Consider the following 18,430-nt stretch of genomic DNA (forward strand, 5'->3'; position numbering starts at 1 on the left):
GAACCCAGTCTTCACAATTTATCATTTGTACATCTGTATAATGTCCTAAAGAAAAATTTTAAACATCTAGACTCTGACAAAATAGGAAGATGTGACCCACAGTCAAGAGATAAAGGAACCAATTCCATGATGGCAGACATCTAGAACTTCAGAACTACTCTTATATATATGTTCAAGGATATAAAGAAAAAGATGTTAATAAACACAGAATCTCAACAGAGAAATGGAAACTATAAAAAAGAAACTATAAAACATGCAATATTTTTTTAAGAAGACTCCATGTTGGGTATGGAGCCCAATGGGGGTTTGAACTCATGACCCTGAGATTAAGACCTGAGCTGAGATCAAGTTGGATGCTTAACCTACTGAGCCACTCATGCACTCTCCAAAATTTCTAGAATGGAAATATATAGAACTGAAAAGTATAATATCTGAAATGAAGACTTCACTGGATGGGTCTAACAGCAGACTGGATATGATAAAACAAAGGTCAGTGAACATGGATGGAGAAGAATCTATAGAGCTTATTGAATCTGAAGAATGTAAGAGAAAAAAAAGACTGGAGGCAAAAAATAGCCTATGGGATAATATCAAGTGGCTGAACATGTATGTAATTGGAGTCCCAGGAGGGTTAATCCTGTTACCTCTTTTTGTGATAAGCGTCTGATCTTCTGTACGAAGAGGGTTGCTCTTTTCCCACTGTATGTATTTCTTCCACATATCCACCTGCTGGGCTTCTTGGGGAGTATTCTGAGGAGGCACTGAGGGAGCATTGCGGTCCAAACCTTTCATTACTGTCTCATATTCCTAGATAACAAGCATTTAGAATTCTGTGGTGAGCCTCGGAACAACTCAGATATATGGAATGGAGTTGATCAGTTTGGAATACTTTGTTCAAAATGCCTATTTTCCCCAAATACCACTTTGTTAATATAATCTAAAAACTACTGAAGAACAGAGAGAAAGATAACAGAGGATGACATACCCAAGAACAGGTCCCTAGGCCTGAGTGAACAGAACACCTCTGGGCCCTTTCTACAGGTGATCTAGGAGGTCACTCTCCAGGATAGAAGAGCTGACAGATCAACATGACTGATGATCTGGTGGCATCACTACTGCCAACTTTGGAGAAACTGTCTTTTAAAATTTCAATAGTTTGTATTCCTAGGCTATCTTCCCTGCCTCTTAATAGTGTCAATGAATGGAAAGGTATGCACAAAAGACAAAAATCTGGTCCTAAGAGCTATGAGACCACAAAGTAGTACAGTATTCAAGTATTTATGAGCAGATAGGAGGAAAGCATAGAACTCTTCGTCAATCTCAGGTAGAACCTGTCTCCATGTCCTGGTCAAGTATTTAAAAAAGTTTCTTCCAAACGTGATTTGTTCTATTTTTATCTTTAACATGTGTGTAAAGAGGCATTTCATTTCAAATATATCTGCTCAGATGATGAAATTGTCATTAGTTAAGACTGTTAATAACTGAAAATGCCAAGAGGAACATGAAACAGGGAAAGCTCTTGTATAAACAACATACTCATTAAAAGAAGTGATCTGTTGGAATTCCATACCTTTGCTACACGTCTAGCATTCATGTAATCTCGACTCCGATCTTCAATCATTTTTTTAGCTAAATGAATATTGATACCCTATGAAAACAAAGAGAAATGTATATTATTTTAAAATTAAGTATGTTTTAAAATTAGTACAATACAGTTAATTTGTGTAATTACTAAACAATTTTAAACTCTATATTTTGAAACATTTTGTTAATAAAATAAAGGTTAATCACATTACATGCTTCAGGGATCAAGGAGGATCTGCTTATATCTGTTAGGAGGGTGTAGTAAGTCTCCATGCGTCAGGAATTTCTAAAGATAAGGAATGATTTGGAAAGGGTCTATTATTTCATATAAAATTCTATTAATAAAAAAATGCTATACAGATTCATCAGATTGAATAGCCAAAACTTTGCTTTAAAATCCCTTTTCTCACTAGGTCTGTGTAACTGTTTTTGTTTTTTTTTTTTAAGATTTTACTTATTCATTTGAGAGAGAATAGAGCATGTGTGAGGGGGAGGAACAGAGGGAGAGGGAAAAGTAGACTGCTCGCTGAGCAGGGAGCCCTGATTCAAGACTCAATCCCAGAACCCTGCGATCATGACCTGAGCTGAAGGCAGATGCCCAAAGAAATGAGTCACACAGGCACCCCAAGAGAACAGTTTCAACACCCTACATAGTTCTTACTCATCACAAGAGATATAAGAGAAACTTGTAACGATACAGCTTATTTGGCAAGTATGTTCCTATATATAAGCTGATTAGATCAGCTAGTTAAAAATATGCCAGTGAGACAAAGATCTTGGACTGCAGCTCCACTGCAAGCCATAAATCACAGCACTGTAACTACATCAAAGACTTGCAATGCAACTAAACATGCCTACTGGAAAAAATTCTAATAAGGTCCCATTTCATAAGCAATGAATGACAATGTGTATGTATGACTGTGTGGATATGGTTTAGCATTGAATATAAGTGGTTTTGTAAGAATTATAATTTCTCCCAGGGTATTCTCTGAAAAATAATTCAGTAATATTAGAAGACTCTCAAAGCCTTACAAAAACATTAGGAGTAGTTCTCTGATTACAATCAATATAAAACAGACCTGTGTAGTACCAATATCCAGGTACCTTATACTAGAGAGGCTAGAATCCATAAATCCAAGTACATAAAGATTAAAAATGGCTTAGTTATAATAATGAACTACTCTGGCTAATTTACCTCTTCATACTTGTTATAGTCTCTCCAGAGTTGTTCAATGTTGATCATTGGATTAACACAACCTCGTTGATAAACTCTTCGGACAGCTGTTATTCTCTGATTTTCTGCATAAGACCCAACAGCTTCCCTGGCATTGGATTAAAAAATGCCAACAATTATAGTATAGCTAAAGCAACTGTTCACATGGAAGGAAAAAAAAACCTATAAAAATACTTACACGCCTTTTAAGAAATTGATGTAATCCACCCAAATCTAAGAAATAAAGTAAAATGTCAGTATCTTTCTTGATATTTTCAACTTATTAAGTGTAAGTATGGAAATAAGTTAACTCTACCTGATAAGACATAATTTCCATTCCAATTTTATCTAGTGCAAAGTCATATGCTTGAGCCATTTTTTCTCTGAAAAAAAATGTGAAAGATGTTTATTTTTAAGATTTTATTATTTTTTTAAGATTTTATTTTTAAACAATCTCTACATCCAACGTGCAGTTTGAACTCATGACCCCAAGATCAAAAGTCACATGCTCGGGGCTCCTGGGTGGCTTAGTCCTTAAGCATTTGCCTTCGGCTCAGGTCATGATCCCAGGATCCTGGGATCCAGGCCCACATCAGACTCCCTGTTCAGCAGGAAGCCTGCTTCTCCTCCTCCCTCTCCCATTCCCCCTGCTTGTATTCCCCCTCTCACTGTTTCTCTCTCTGCCAAATAAATAAAATCTTTAAAAAAAAAAAAAAAGTCACATGCTCTACCAACTGAGCCAGCAAGCCACCCTCCTAAAGATTTTATATTTAAGTGATCTCTATACCCATGATGGGTTTCAAACTTATAACCCTAAGATCAAAAGTCACATGCTCTACTGACTGAGCCAGCCAGGCACCCAGAAAGACATGTTTTTTTAAAAACAAGTATTTGTCTACAACTAAAACAAAACAAAAACTAAAACTAAATCTATAATTTATCTACAACTAAAAAATATATCTAACACTGATTGACTGGCTCAGTTGGTAGAGTATTGACTCTTGATCTTGGGGTTGTGAGTTTGAGACCCATGCTGGATGTAGAGATGACTTAAAAATAAAAACTTTAACAAAAAAAAAAAAAAAAAAAACTTAAAAAAAATTATAACTTCTGATCATATGATCAAAACAGCATTTGGACCTCTGTATAAGCAGAAATATAAAGATATCTTTGCAAGTACATAAAGAAAGTTCTTTTATGTTTAGTCTGTCGATGTCATTAATTTATGTACTTTCTTTTGCCTACTGTTTGTGAGCTTATCAAAGATAAAGCCCACGTTTCACTTAACCTAATATCCTTTAAACTGCCTAATCCTGCATGTAGCAGATTCAAATATGGAAATATCTGGTTCTCTGATTAAGGAGGTAAGTTATGTCTGAAGACGTATTAGCTCTGAAGTAAAATTTAGGAAGAACTTCCTCTTCAATATAAGGTAAAAAAAGATAATGAGGAAAAGGAAGTAGAAAATTCTAGTTACAGAAATAACTTGCCTGTTTGTTATACAGAAGATGAGCTATTTGAGAAAGTCCATTACTGAGTTTTCATTGAGGATGGATAGGTGGGTGTGAGTCATCACGGGGAGTTACGCTACAAGAGAACTGTCCAAGACACCTTTGAATACGTAAGCAGCACACTGCATAGTAAGCTGCCAAGAGTAGTGCTATGACAAGTAGTTAAGATGCTTTCTGTGGAGTTTGACAAGCCTGCCAACAAAGTGACTTGGCATTGCAAATGTAGTGTTTTGAAATAGAAGGGCTTAGGTGATTCAATTCTCCAGGATAAGACTTTCTTTGAGCACTTGTTCCAAGTTTTACTGACTTCTCAGAGAACCCTGAATTTCTGAAGTCACCCCAGAGTTAAGAGAAGGTGGGACTGACTATGTGCCTAGAGAGGACTTGTTTTCTTAAGATCTTTTTTTAACTTACTTGTAACTTGGCAGTTTACCCTTGGTTTCTCGAACATATGAAAGATAACACTTCCATAAATCAATGTGCAAAACCTTCATAAGGCATCTCTGAAATAGCTATAAATACAAGAAAATATTATCAGAATCCACTGTTAAAAAATTCCACATGTACGTGGGTAAAATGGAATATTAAAGAAATACATTCAGCTCTGCTCATGAATTTATCTTCTTACAGAAAAATGGCAAATTTAACAAATCCCTCCTATTTTCAGTTTAGATAATCAAAATCATTCTGATGACTTTTGCCAGTGGAGTATATTTTCTTTTCTAAAATTTTTATTATGAACATTTTCAAGCATACAAAAAAAGTTGAATAAGTACAGTGAAGTCCTATATAATCACTACCTAGATCAACAATTGTTATGATTTTACTTTATTTGCCTATGTGTGTTAAGTCCTAAGTTACACTTCAGCATAAAATTGAAAATATGTTTATGAGGACTCACCTTTTCAACCTTGTCATAATTTTTAGCTTTTATCTAAAGAGAAATAGAGAAAAATACAGAATTAACATTATTGTTTCTAGAGTATTAAAACACCATGCCAGAGTTTGACTGATCTTGCAAATTCATCCCTATACTTTCCAACTAATTCTACATTACAAAATAACAAATAAGAGAATTTTGAGCATGACATGGATAATTATGCATTATAAATATGCCTTATATAAACTGAGTCTACACAGCTTTTCATACAATTGTTGAAATTTTATTTCAGATTTTGTAAAATTATAGTTACAAGGTAGATACAGAAATATATACAAGGCATCCTTGAATAAAGCCTCATATATCTACTAAAGACAAACTTTATTTAAAGCTTTATTTTTCTTGAATAGCTAGAACAATCTGAGTATGAGAGCAAAAAGATTTGCTAAGTTTGACTACAATTACATTTTAGTCACCGAGTCAACCTATTATATTCTAGGCACAGTGGTAGGAACTGTGGCTACCACAGTGAACAAAACATGCATAGTGTCTGTGTCCTCAGAGGACTTAGAATTTTAATGCGGAAAAGTAGTGCCAAAATGGGGGAAATACAGGATGCTTATGGGTGCACTTAAGGGGAGTATAAAACTCAGACTTGGGGACATGCAAAAAATGTCCTGGAAAAGATGATGTTAAGGATGAGGGGTTAGTCTAGTAAAGAAAGGGAGGAGTTATTCCAGGTAGGAGGAATCACATGTGCAAAGACAAAGGTTAAATATTATTAGCTATCCCTTTCTCTGAGTATTTTCATCAGATGGTAGGTGAATAATTTGATTGATCTGAGACATCTTGGCTTGTGGTCCTTTTCTCTTTCCTGGCTTAAGGTGATTCAGATGAAAATTTTACTTTGTTTCTTTGGCTGGCGACTTGCTCTTTCTCTTCAGAACTTGTAAGATTTCCTCTTGATCTTCAGAGATCATAAATTTTAAGAGAATATGCCTAAGTTTTGCACTTTGAGCCAGCTCAGTCAGGCTTTGGAGTCAGACCTCTTGGGTTTTCACGGACTATCTACTTAACCTCTTTTTTCCTTATCCGAATAATGGGGATGATAGTGCCTATTTTGCAAGGCCATTATTAAGGACTCTGAGTTAATGTGAAGCCATTAGAACGCTGTCTGGCAAAGTGAGGACATAGTAATTGCCATTTATTATTCTATTAGCATAAATTCTGCCTGGAATTCAGCATGCCCTTTCAAGTTACAGAAACAGGTATCTTTCAGCTCAAGAATTTTTTTAAAAAACTACTGCCTTTTTTCTTTTTTTTCCCTTTTAGAACTCCTTTTATACACACTAGATCTCGTTGTTCTATTCTCAAAATCTATCATTTTTACCCTGTCTTTGAATTTTGGTCCAGGTTTAAAACTAATTCTTCCACTATATTTTCCAGGTCAATAATTTAGGTCTCCATGTTACCATTTTCTTCCATTTGACTTATTGCTATAGTAGTTCAAAAATAATGGGATTTTGGTTTGTTTTTTTTTTAATACTACACATTCAATATTGCTGTGTTCATAGTATTTTGTTGAAGTTATTGTCACTCTGCTTTGTTAGGGGCCTGTCCCGACAGTTTCAGTTAGCACTCCTTTCTTGTTGTTGGATCCTTAGAGGTGTAGCTGTTTTTTCTATTCACTGAAGCTCAGTGTTGGCAGACCTGGGTAGCTGACCCTTTCTCAACCATGACAGCTCTGTAGCAGGTGTAGACAGCAAATAAGCTGTACATAGTCCTTGGGCATAGAACCGAAAATAAATCTTTGCTCAAGAGTAGGATTCAGCCTGCTGGTTTTCCTCCTTTTCGGTTTCTTGGAGCCACGCTGTTGTCAACATCCCTCTGGGGGTAGAAAGGCAGTTGAGGCATTCCAAATAATTTCATGGGTCAGTTTCTTACTTTTTGCCTTAAGTTCTCCACCAGCCATCTTCTTTGAGGCTGCCATAAAACCTGAGTTTCCTTGCATTCCCCTGCTTGACTCAGTAGAGATGAACAGGCTGAGTTAAAAGTGGGAGCGAAGTTAAGTTCAAGTGATCAGTTTCCTAAATGCAGATGACAAATTATAAACAGTTCTCACAATTGGCCAGGACAACCAACACTTATAGAGAAAACTGGCAAAGAATATGAATAGGAAATTCCCAGAAGAGAAAATGCAAATGTTTAAAAATAATGTGGCAATACAGACAAACTTCCAAAATGGGAAAAATAAAATAATAGATATCACTTTATACCAATCAATATGGTAAAAGCTTAAAAAGGGTATTAACACTACTGAAGTGGTATGAGGAAAGAGAGTTCATCCACTGCTCAAGAAAATATGAATTGTTATAACCTTTATGGAAAGCCTTTGCCAAAATCTATTCAAATAAAAAAGTATACTTTTTGACCTAGCCATTCTGTTCTCAGATCTACCCCACAGAAACAAAAGCACACAGGATAAAATGGTGTTATACAGTTATTTACTGCTAACTTCGCAGCAGCAGAAACAGTTAACAAAGTAAATGTCCAATAGTAGGGAAATGGTTTAATAAATGATGGTGCATCCATATCATGGAATATTATAGATCCATATAAAATGAATTAAAGCTATATGTAACAGGTAACTTGGGAGTTTCCCTGTGATTTTATAGAATGAAAAATGATTAAAATATACATATAGAATTCATTTTTATAAAACAATGATCAAAAATAAATCTACTTATACATATCTATGTTTGTAGATGATTTTATGAGCATGGAGATAATATGGTATACACACAAAACTGATAATAGTTATAGCAGGCAGAGTTCTAAGGGTAGAAAGAAGAATAGAGACAAGAAAAAAGAGACTGTACATATATTATTTCATTTATGCACTTAAGTTAAAAAAATCTATTTTTGTGTAAGAAATATAAACCAAAAAAATTTTTTTTTCCTACATGAATTGGTCCTCTCTCTTAGATTCATTATTTATTGTTTCAATTGGTATTACATTCAATATATGTTTGTAGAAAAACTGTGGAATTCTCTGGTCTTGAATACCTGGTCACTGATTATCATTTATTAATTCAACCAATAAATATTCAACAGCCCTTCTCTAGAGCCTATACTGATGACTATAATGTTAATACATAGCAGCTATAATCTTACTTTTTAAACATTCAAATTTTAAAAGTACCAACCTGTATGCAGGTTGATGCAGTATTATAAAAATGAAAAGGATTTCATCACCTTGTATCAAATACTGAATATCTCACAGCAGCAGTGTTCCCACTTATAAAACAGGAATGATAAGAACATGTCCTATGAACACTTTCCAAGAATTGAAAAGAAAGCATCTAGATATTCCAGATGAATCATACCAATTAACAAAATTTTGATCTAAAGGAGTATAAACTTTCCATTACATATTCTTTAAATAGAGCTATATAAACCAAATAACCAAAAAAGCAATGTTGTTATAATTGACCCCATTTGAGAGAAAAGCAAAGCTTATGCTGCAGATCATATTCAAATTCCATTTTGGGGGCACCTGGGTGGCTCAGTGGGTTAAGCCGCTGCCTTCGGCTCAGGTCATGATCTCAGGGTCCTGGGATCGAGTCCCGCATCGGGCTCTCTGCTCGGCAGGGAGCCTGCTTCCTCCTCTCTCTCTCTGCCTGCCTCTCTGCCTACTCTCTCTGTCAAATAAATAAATAAAATCTTGAAAAAAAAAAAAAAAAGGTAGAACTCTTAAAAAAAAAAAAAAAATTCCATTTTGGTAAAAAATTCCACCTTGGTGAAAAACCAGCACAAGAACATGTGAACAAACTGCTTAATAGTCCATTTTTGTTCTCTAAAACATTATCCTAGGCGTTACTAACTAGTATTTGCACAAAAACATCTTACCTAGAAGTTAAATATTCTTAATATTTAGCAGTTATATAGGCTTGTACAGGAATCTACCTCATAACATAATCTTGGTTTAAATTTTTTAAATAATGAAAGAAAAAAGAAAATAATGTAAATTCTAGATACTGCCTTAAATTTTACACCAGAGACTCTTGCATCTGTTATTAACCAATGGAAAATGCCTCCATTTAATAAGCCCATTATATACATATACATAATTTTACAAAGCTCACTAGAACTTGTTCCTATCTATTAAAAGTAATGTTTTGGGGGCACTTGGGGGCTCAGTTGGTAGAGCATGGAACTCTTGATCTTGGGGTCATGAGTCTGAGCCCCACATTGGGGGATGAAGTTTACTTAAAAATAAATAATAAAAGTAACATTATGCATGTAATTTTAAAATGAAACTAACAGGGGCTCTTAAAAAATTACCTTTTTTTGGTCTCCAACTCTCAAACTTTATTGTGCAATCACCTGAGTAGTGTGAACTTCTGGGGCCTGGGTGGCTTAGTTGGTTGTCTGCTTTCTACTCAGGTCATGATCCCGGGGTCCTGGAATCCAGCCCTCCATTGGGCTCCCTGTCCAGTGGGGAATCTGCTTCTCCCACTCCCTCTGACCCTCCTCCCTGCTTGTGCTCTCGCTCTCTCAAATGAATAAATATTCTTTAAAAAAAAAAAAAAAGGATGTGTGGACTTAAATGTTTTTTAACAGGAATCCCAAGTTAGCCTAACGCAAAGATGTCTTACAGTGCACAGATTTATACCAAAATATGAATAACTTATGTCAGTGTGATGAAATGATTTTTTCAAAATTTCTAATGTGGTTATATTATTTTTATAATTTAAAACATTATTATAAGAAAAAATTAAGGATAATTTCTAATATATATTCCTCTGACATGTCTACTATTTATCATATAATTACAGTATTACTTTTTTTGATAAATCATTTGAATTTTACCAGTACATGAAAAGTTGCCGTGGAGGGATACAAGTAAAAAAATTTTTTTTAAAGATTTTACTTATTTTTCAAAGACAAGAGAGCACACTCAAGCAGGGAAAGTGGCAGGCAGAGGGAGAAACAGGCTCCCCACTGAGCAAGGAGCCTCATGTGGGATTCCAACCCAGGACCTTCAGATCATGACCCCAGCCAAAGGCAGACACTTAACCAACTGAGCCATCCAGGTGTCCCAGGAATAAAAATTTCCTAGGTGTCAACTTCCTAGGAATCATTTTTATTTTATAAAGGGGGGAGAGAGATAAGTGGAATACTATCAAGATTAATTAAACTTTAAATTTAACTGAATTTGGGGTTATTGGGGTTACTGGTTATTATTTGGGACAGGGTAAAACAAGTATAACACTGAATAAATACAGATCTATCTCTAACACTTTTGAACACTTCCCATTTTCAGTCATTTCTTAATTTCCACAGTTATTTCCCAAGCATTCATTGAATGTTGTCTTTTGGTACTAAAACTATCCTCAGGGTAATTATTGAACACAATGATGACTTACAGCAGATTATTTAATTTTGCAAAATATAAATGGTCAGAAGTGAAAAAAAGTTTAATAAGCCTTTGACTAACTGTGGTAACATTCATTTTTAACAGGTTAGATTAACTATGCCCTTACCTGAAACATCCAATATTTAGCTGTACAAAATTAAATTAGTTTTTTCTGGTCGATGTTGGAAAATTTTTCATATTTCACTGAACATTTTATTAAAAAGTTTGGTTTAAATGCCTATAAAACTAACATTTTTCTTATCAAATAAACCCATATATATCAACAGCATTTGACTTATTTCATCGAATTTATTTTTTTTTCTTATACCTTGGGAAAAGAAAAGAATCCCATAACATCAGAATATTTAAAAAAACATTATTTGCAAAATTGTCAATTATAATAATAATTGTAAAATTAATTTTAAATGTTTCAAAAACATATCTAACAAATAAACCCAAATGACAGGGTAACTATGAATAGGCAAAACATTCTAAAAGGAAATCTTTACATACTTTTTTTACGTTTTTACATAGTAACCAATTAGGAAAAGTCAGTGCTTATGGTTTGGTTTTTTAAGATTTACTTTTCTCTACATCCAATGTGGGTCTCAAAATTACAACCTGAAATCAGGAGTCTCATGCTCTACCAACTGAGCCAGACCAGCACCCCAGTGCTTGTGTTAAGACACTACTGGGCTACCCAGCAGAGGCAGGGCTAGGCCTCATCTCAAGTGAATTTACATGGCACTTGCTTATAATAAGTGATGAATAAATGAATTAATTATAAACCTGCATTCCTAATTTGTTCCCCACATCTTTTTCAAAGTAAAGCACATGCACTTTTGTGAAATTTAAGACAATATAAACTGAGTTTGAGCTACAGAATTTGCCTCAACCTGCTTGTCTTAATTATCCAAAGTTTGGGGCCCTAAACCTGAAAGTTGAAAGCAAATGACATCCTAATTATAAACCCTATCTTCCTTTACTCTTTCCCACTGCTAATCTTATATCCTGAGAAAAAGTCTTGGAAGATTACAGAATATAAGAAGTGTTTAAGGAATGTGGGAAATACTGAAGACTGACACTAAGATAGACCAACAGCTTTCAAGTTGTTGGAGTAGCTGCAAAACATTCTCCTTTCCACCACCCAGTCCCAATATCAGCGAAGAACTGTCTTCAAATAAATTCATTTTTATTTAACAAATAATGGCATGCCTATGAGGCAGGCTCTTTTCTAGCACTGGAGAGAGTGGTAGATTAAGTTTTATAACCCATGGAGTTCTATTTTAGTGAAGGAGCCAGGTAAATAAACTAGGTAGTTTTAAATTTTTGTTCATCTATACTTCCTATTTTTCCTGTATTATAGGGTATTATTTCTATAACATAACTTTTCTATTAAATGTAGTTACAAATGTATGCCAACGTACACATATACAGATTTAGATAAACCTGTTTATGTCCCATAAATTTCAGTTCTCCAAGCACTTAAAATGTGTTGCAGAAATGTTAAACATGAGTGGAAAGTATAGACCACTGTTATCGTCTCATTAGGACTGAAATTAAAATGTGCTAAGCAGGGGCACCTGGGTTGGTCAGTCAGTTAAGCGTCTGCCTTAGGCTCAGATCATGATGCTAGAGTTTTGGGATCAAGCCCTGCATCCAGGTCTGCTTCTCCCTCTCCCTCTGCCTGCAGCTCTGCTGTGTGTGCTCTGTCAAATAAATGAATAAAATCTTTAAAAGAAATGTGCTAAGCAAAAATATGATTATCTTCAGTTCTAGATTAAGTTTACATTCATTTCAATATTTCATACTAACCGAATTAAGTATTAATTGACCTTCCACTTTTCTGAACTAACTGAAAATATCCTCGGGGCGCCTGGGTGGCTCAGTTGGCTAAGCATCAGCCTTCAACTCAGGTGATGATCCCAGAGTCCTGGGTTCCAGCCCTGCCTTTGTCAGGCTCCCTGATCAGCAGGGAGCCTGCTTCTCCCTCTCCCCTCACCTGCTCATGCGCGTGCTCTCAAGTAAATAAATAAAATTTAAAAAAAAAAAAAAATGAAGAGTATCCAGTGTGTGCATAGAATTTATGAAGTGAATATGAGAACAGGAAACTGAGCTCTAATAAGGAGCTTATAATCTACTTGGACACATAAAAGTAATTACTGGAAAGAACAGAGGACTAACTTTAAATTATTTTGTATATGTTCCATGTCCTATAAAATTCAGAGGAAAATGAGTTCTATGCAAATTGGAGTTAGCAAGGAAAGTTTCACTAAGCAGGCAAAATCCAGGCCATTAATGAGAAAAAAGGTTTGTATAAATCAATGACATGAGTGTGTGGAATTTTCTGTGGAACAGTGAAGACATCCACAGGAGAAAGAACATGTACTAGGAAAGCAGCATGGCTAACTGTAGTAGAGGTCCACTACAAAGGGCCTAAGCAGAGTTTAAATCTGATGCTAAGCTAAGCAGAGTTTAAATCTGATGCACAAAAAATTGGATGTCACCAATAAGGAACATAAACAATGGCTCATCAGTACTAGGGTGGGAGGTGCAGGTGAGGAAGACTGGCGGCATTAATGCTATGGGATGAAGCAAGCAGGCACTAGCTGACAGAATAATAGCTAAAAGGCTGTTACTGTCATCCTTAAGTAGCCTGAATTTGGGGGAGGGGAAATAGAAAGAGAAAACCAGTAATATAGAGGAAAGAGCAACAGAAGTATTTTTTCATGAGAATAATAAAAAATGTTATGGTAGGTGTTGTAAAGTTTACTTTTTATTAGATTTAATATGAGATGACTATACAAAAGTACCAGACTAGAAACAACTTAGTCAGGAGATAAGGTATTTGGTTTCAAATTAGACTAGGGATAAAGAATCTGTATTCTAGTCATTTGTTTTCAAATAACTTACATATATATACCAGAGTGTATAATGCCTAAGACATTAGGTATATTCCCTAAAGCAGAGAAAAAGAAAAGAAGCCTAACAAGTACATAAGCTAACAGAAAAAGGACAAAATCCCATCTAAGTAGTTAACATTGTAAGAAAGGGAACTGGTGAACGGTAGGATATGCCACAGGTCAAAATGAATGTGGGAGTAAAAAAGATCAGTGGATGTGGTAATAAAATTTATAGCTTATCTATTACAAATTTAAATTTAACAGTTGAAAGAATTAAACTTGTTGGAAGTTGAAATCAATACAAAATACTGCTAACACTAGCAGCATTTATTAAATATTTAATGTATGTTAAGCACTATTCTAGTTAAGAGTATATAGACATATTAACTCATTTAATCACTCCAGTAAATAAAGTACTATTTCTATTACTTAAAGATGAGAAAACTGAGAAGGTTCAGTAATTGCCCATGACTGCACAACTGAGCTCTTAACGACTACACTCTATATTGCTCTTTAGCAAGACACATGTATGAGGATGTTCATTGAAAAGACTGCTTCTAATACACAAATTTGGAACCTTAAATGACCAAAGGCAGAATGACTAAATCATGCTTTGTCTAAACAATGGAATGGGGTATACATATATACATAAAATTCAAAAGCAATGATGTAGATTTATAATACTAAATAGAAATATCTTCAATATACTAGTTTAAAAGTGGAATTTAAAAAATACACACACATTTGGTATGTTTACCCACCTACTTATCCTCCTCACCACCACCCCTAACTCTAGAGTACAAGAAACATAAACTAAGGAGAAATGCACACAACACTGTTATCACTGGGAGAATTGAGAGTTGTCTCAGTTACATATTTCCATAACACATTTTCTAGAACACAATTTTACTGCAGTAAAGAGTTGGAGAGAAAGTCATAGTTGATTTGGGGCAGTGAATTCTTCTGAGTAATTTACTGGTATTTTTCTCTGGTTATAAACATCTCTATTTTAGATTCATTTTTAAATGCTCTGAAATTCTCAGCCAGGCCTACAAAGCTAAAAAAGTTAAATAAGTGATAGGTAAATCAGGCAAAACTGACTTCAACCAAAACCACCAAAGCTAAAACTTTCAACTTAATTTTTTTTTTAAGATTTTATTTATTTATTTGACAGACAGATATCACAAGCAGGCAGAGAGGCAGGCAGAGAGAGAGGAGAAAGCAGGCTTCCCCAGAGAAGAGAGCCTGATGAGGGGCTCAATCCCAGGATGCTGGGAGCATGACCTGAGCTGAAGGCAGAGGCTTTAACCCACTGAGCCACCCAGGTGCCCCTCAACTAAATTTGATTTTGTCCCAAATACAGGGCATTTGTCAACCACCCTCACTTGACATCTATAGACACAGTCTGTTTTACTTAATGTCTATAAATTCTTTGCTCCCAGGAAAAAATATTTTGTCAACATTATGCCAAACATTATTTTTCAAGAATATCCTTCAAATTTTGAGTAAGGAAAATAGAGCAGGATATTTTACTTTTTGAGAAAAGTAATTTGGTCTTAAGTATCAAAAATCACTTATTATCAGTGGGCTCAATTGGTTTTGCTACTCTAGCACCATTATGCCACCTCTCCATCATTCTCTCAAATCTGCCTTGTGGGACAGAAATTCTTACATTAGGGGCACCTGGGTGGCTTAGGCAGTTGAGCATCCACTCTTGATTTCTGCTCAGGTCATGATCTCAGGGTTGTGAGACTGAGCCCTATGCTCAGTCTACTTGTGGAGTGTGGGTGTGGAGCCTGCTTGAGATTCTCTGTCTCTGTCTCTCTCCCCCTTCCCTTGGTCCTTCCCCTCCAAAACCCCAGTACATTAAAACTGAGAATGAGAAATACATACGATCATTTGAGATCTTTCAGCTAGTAGGAATGTCAAAAAACCAATTTTATAAGTTACTGATCGCAAAAACAGTATCGATTCCAAAATATGCACCCTGAATAATGCTTAAGCAGAGGTACTGATTTGCTTCCCTCAAATGTCTAACAGTTTCTTTCCAATCTATTTATACTGTTTTCTATGCTACCTTAGTTTTCAACTTTTATGAATTATCCTCTTAATAAAATGAAAACCCTTCCAGCCTAACTTAAAAATACTATTCAGTAATATAATTTCTCTAGCATTATTACAAGAACTTTATGTATCACCCTAGAAAGTATCTAACTCCACTCATTTGCTGAGTTAACCTTCCGTGAGTATAGTTATACAACGTTTTTAAAAACATGTGGAGTGGAATTTTTTTCCAGTAATCTCTACATCCAACAAGGGGCTCAAATTCAGGACCCAAGATCAAAAGTCACATGCTCTTCTGACCAAGTCAGGTGCCTCTAAAGGGGAAAATTTTTGAAGTGGAAAACCATTTACTTAAAACTCTTTACAATTCTTTCTTCTCTTAATATATTTCTCACTACATATGCAATTTCACAAATTGAGAATTGCTATTTAAAAAATTAATAATTATCATGGGACAAAAGCCATAGTCACTCCTCTACTGTGAATCATTCTAGTTTTACTAATCAATTTCCTTCCCATTTTGATAAATTCATAACAGTATACCATTTTGCTTTCCAATTTTCAATGACATCATAATTTTTTCCATTCGTTTCCATTTTTCCATTCATTTTATATATGCTTTTACATTGCTAAATCAAGTATAACATTGATACTAGATATGTAGCATCATGGGTAATGCATCATCTGGACTTTCCTAAAATCATTTCTGGAAATCAAGATTATGCTTCCATAAAAAAGTAGAATAAATTTAGTACATTACATTTGTCTAGTTTTGAAGCAACTTGCCTAGTCTTCAATTTCCTTATCAACAGATTCATGAACGTAGAAAAAAAAATCCCATTTCTCCAAAACTTATACTGCATCCTTTGAATTTTAGATCAGAAATTATAATTAAGTTCTGCAGCTCTGCACTTCATACCCTTCTCATGTAAAAAAAAAAAAAAAAAAGCCCAAATCAACATTTGTATGACTCAATTCTAGCTTTCTCAATCCTACATGCATAGTTATTAAAATGACCTAATTCTATATTGCATTTAAATATATGCTAACCAAATAATCTCCCAACCATCTTTTCCACCAAATTTGTACATTTATGTAATCTTTTCCTCTCTATTCCTGGGCAAACTATACAGTGGCCATTATTACTAAAATTTGGAAGCAATTTAAAAGGCCCTTACCTGGCTCATTTGAAAGATCATGGCAGCAACTTTTGATTGTGAAATAGCAATTCTAAATAGTCAATCTGAAGAAATTGTTATAAATGTGTAAAGGTAAAATCGTATTTGTTAAGTTTCTTATAAAGCAAAAAAACGGAAAACAATATAATGTACAACAGTAAAGGACTGATTACATAACATTATCTAGAATGGACTACTTTGGCTTAAAAGCAATTCAGTATAAGTAACACATGTAGAAAATCTAAGTTATAAAAAGTCTTAAGATTTTACACATAGGTACACATAGAGAAGCCAACAGTGGATTAAGGTAGTAGCAATACAATTTCTTCCCTTTAAACTTTTCTAGCTTTTCTGTAATAAACATGAATTGTGTTATCCTTTTAAAAAAGAAAAATGTTTTATTTTCCCTTTTAAATAATAACAAATTCACAATTCCTCTCATCTCTTTTCTCTTAACTTCCATTTATTTGATGCCACTTCATTATGCTTGACCTTTAAAACTGAACCATTTCATTCCAAAATTTTTATTCACCCACATATTTAGCTTTTGTGACAACTGTATATGAAAGCCTGCTATAGGAACTGTATTTTTTCAGTATTCCATTGGCTTATATGAAAATGAGTCATCATTAAAAAAATCCCACAAAGGCACTGACTTTCACCAGTTTATTTTGCAGCACCTAGAGTAGTTCCCAACATAGAACATTCAATAAACAGTTGCTAAATTGAAGTTCCTTGTGGAATATTACACTAAATGAAGTATCTACGAAACTGTAAAAATGTAAATGTGTAACTTTTATAAAAAGCTAGGAGTTCTGTAATTCTTGTTAAAACTTGAACTGAAAAACCCAACCTCCATAAAATGGTTTAGAAAGAATATTATACTGTCAGTCAATTTAGAATAACAATTTTATAAAATAGATTAAGGACTGACTAAAATGCTAATATGGAGTTTGAAAGTAGATTTTTCACGTGGCTTAGACAATTCCATGCAAATATCAAATAATTTTTTCATTTATTCTCTTAAAAGTTTTTATTTCCAATGTAACACTGCTTCAAATAGCCACCTGAAAGATGAGAAATTGGGGCTCCAACGTGAGGTTTAAATAAGTAGACATAACTAACCAATTATAAATAAATAAGATTGAGACCTGAATCATCTTCTTCTATGATGGTTATGTTCCAAAATTCAAACTTTGGTTCTATTTTTATGAGTTAAGTCCTACTTTAAAATTTTAAGTATTTATTATCTCCAAAATGTTTATAAAATAACCTAATAGGTACTTAAATTTTAAAACTTTTTTCCTTACTTCATAAGTTCCTAAGTGACTTTCTCTAAACAGGCCTATAAAGGCTTAAGAGAAGTATGCCCTATTTTTCTACAATATATATAGTTTGAAATGTTTGGCTTATGTTTTATATTTTATCTCCTCCAAATACATGTTTGTGAGGACATTTTCCAAAGTGATACCACCAAAAGTAAAGAATTAAGCTCAAGTTCTACATGGAACGCTGCCATTAAGGTTTCAGGGGACAAGAAAGAAGGATTATAGTGGCATTCTTGTTATACAAAATAGACCCCCACTGTGCTCACTTAAATGTAAAGAAAGCTGAAGGGGGAAAAAAGCTGAATAGGAAGTCCTGGATCAAGATAATATTTTAGCTTATAAATGAAGTC

At 34.3% G+C, this 18,430-nt stretch overlaps 1 protein-coding gene across 1 annotated transcript in view; it reads right to left on the reverse strand.

The window, feature by feature from the left end:
- The window catches only part of CSTF3 (cleavage stimulation factor subunit 3), a 67,624-nt gene that overhangs the window by 12,859 nt on the left and 36,335 nt on the right, over window positions 1-18,430 (reverse strand). The window contains exons 4-10 of the mRNA XM_082748910.1: window positions 5,210-5,242; window positions 4,723-4,820; window positions 3,114-3,180; window positions 2,997-3,031; window positions 2,780-2,906; window positions 1,571-1,648; window positions 645-807 (exon numbers count right to left, since the gene is read on the reverse strand). Coding sequence (XP_082605036.1) covers window positions 645-807; window positions 1,571-1,648; window positions 2,780-2,906; window positions 2,997-3,031; window positions 3,114-3,180; window positions 4,723-4,820; window positions 5,210-5,242 — 601 coding nt within the window. The remainder of the gene's footprint in view (window positions 1-644; window positions 808-1,570; window positions 1,649-2,779; window positions 2,907-2,996; window positions 3,032-3,113; window positions 3,181-4,722; window positions 4,821-5,209; window positions 5,243-18,430) is intronic.

Source organism: Mustela nivalis, assembly GCF_964662115.1.
Source record: "Mustela nivalis genome assembly, chromosome: 9".
In the NCBI taxonomy this organism is placed as follows: domain Eukaryota; kingdom Metazoa; phylum Chordata; class Mammalia; order Carnivora; family Mustelidae; genus Mustela; species Mustela nivalis.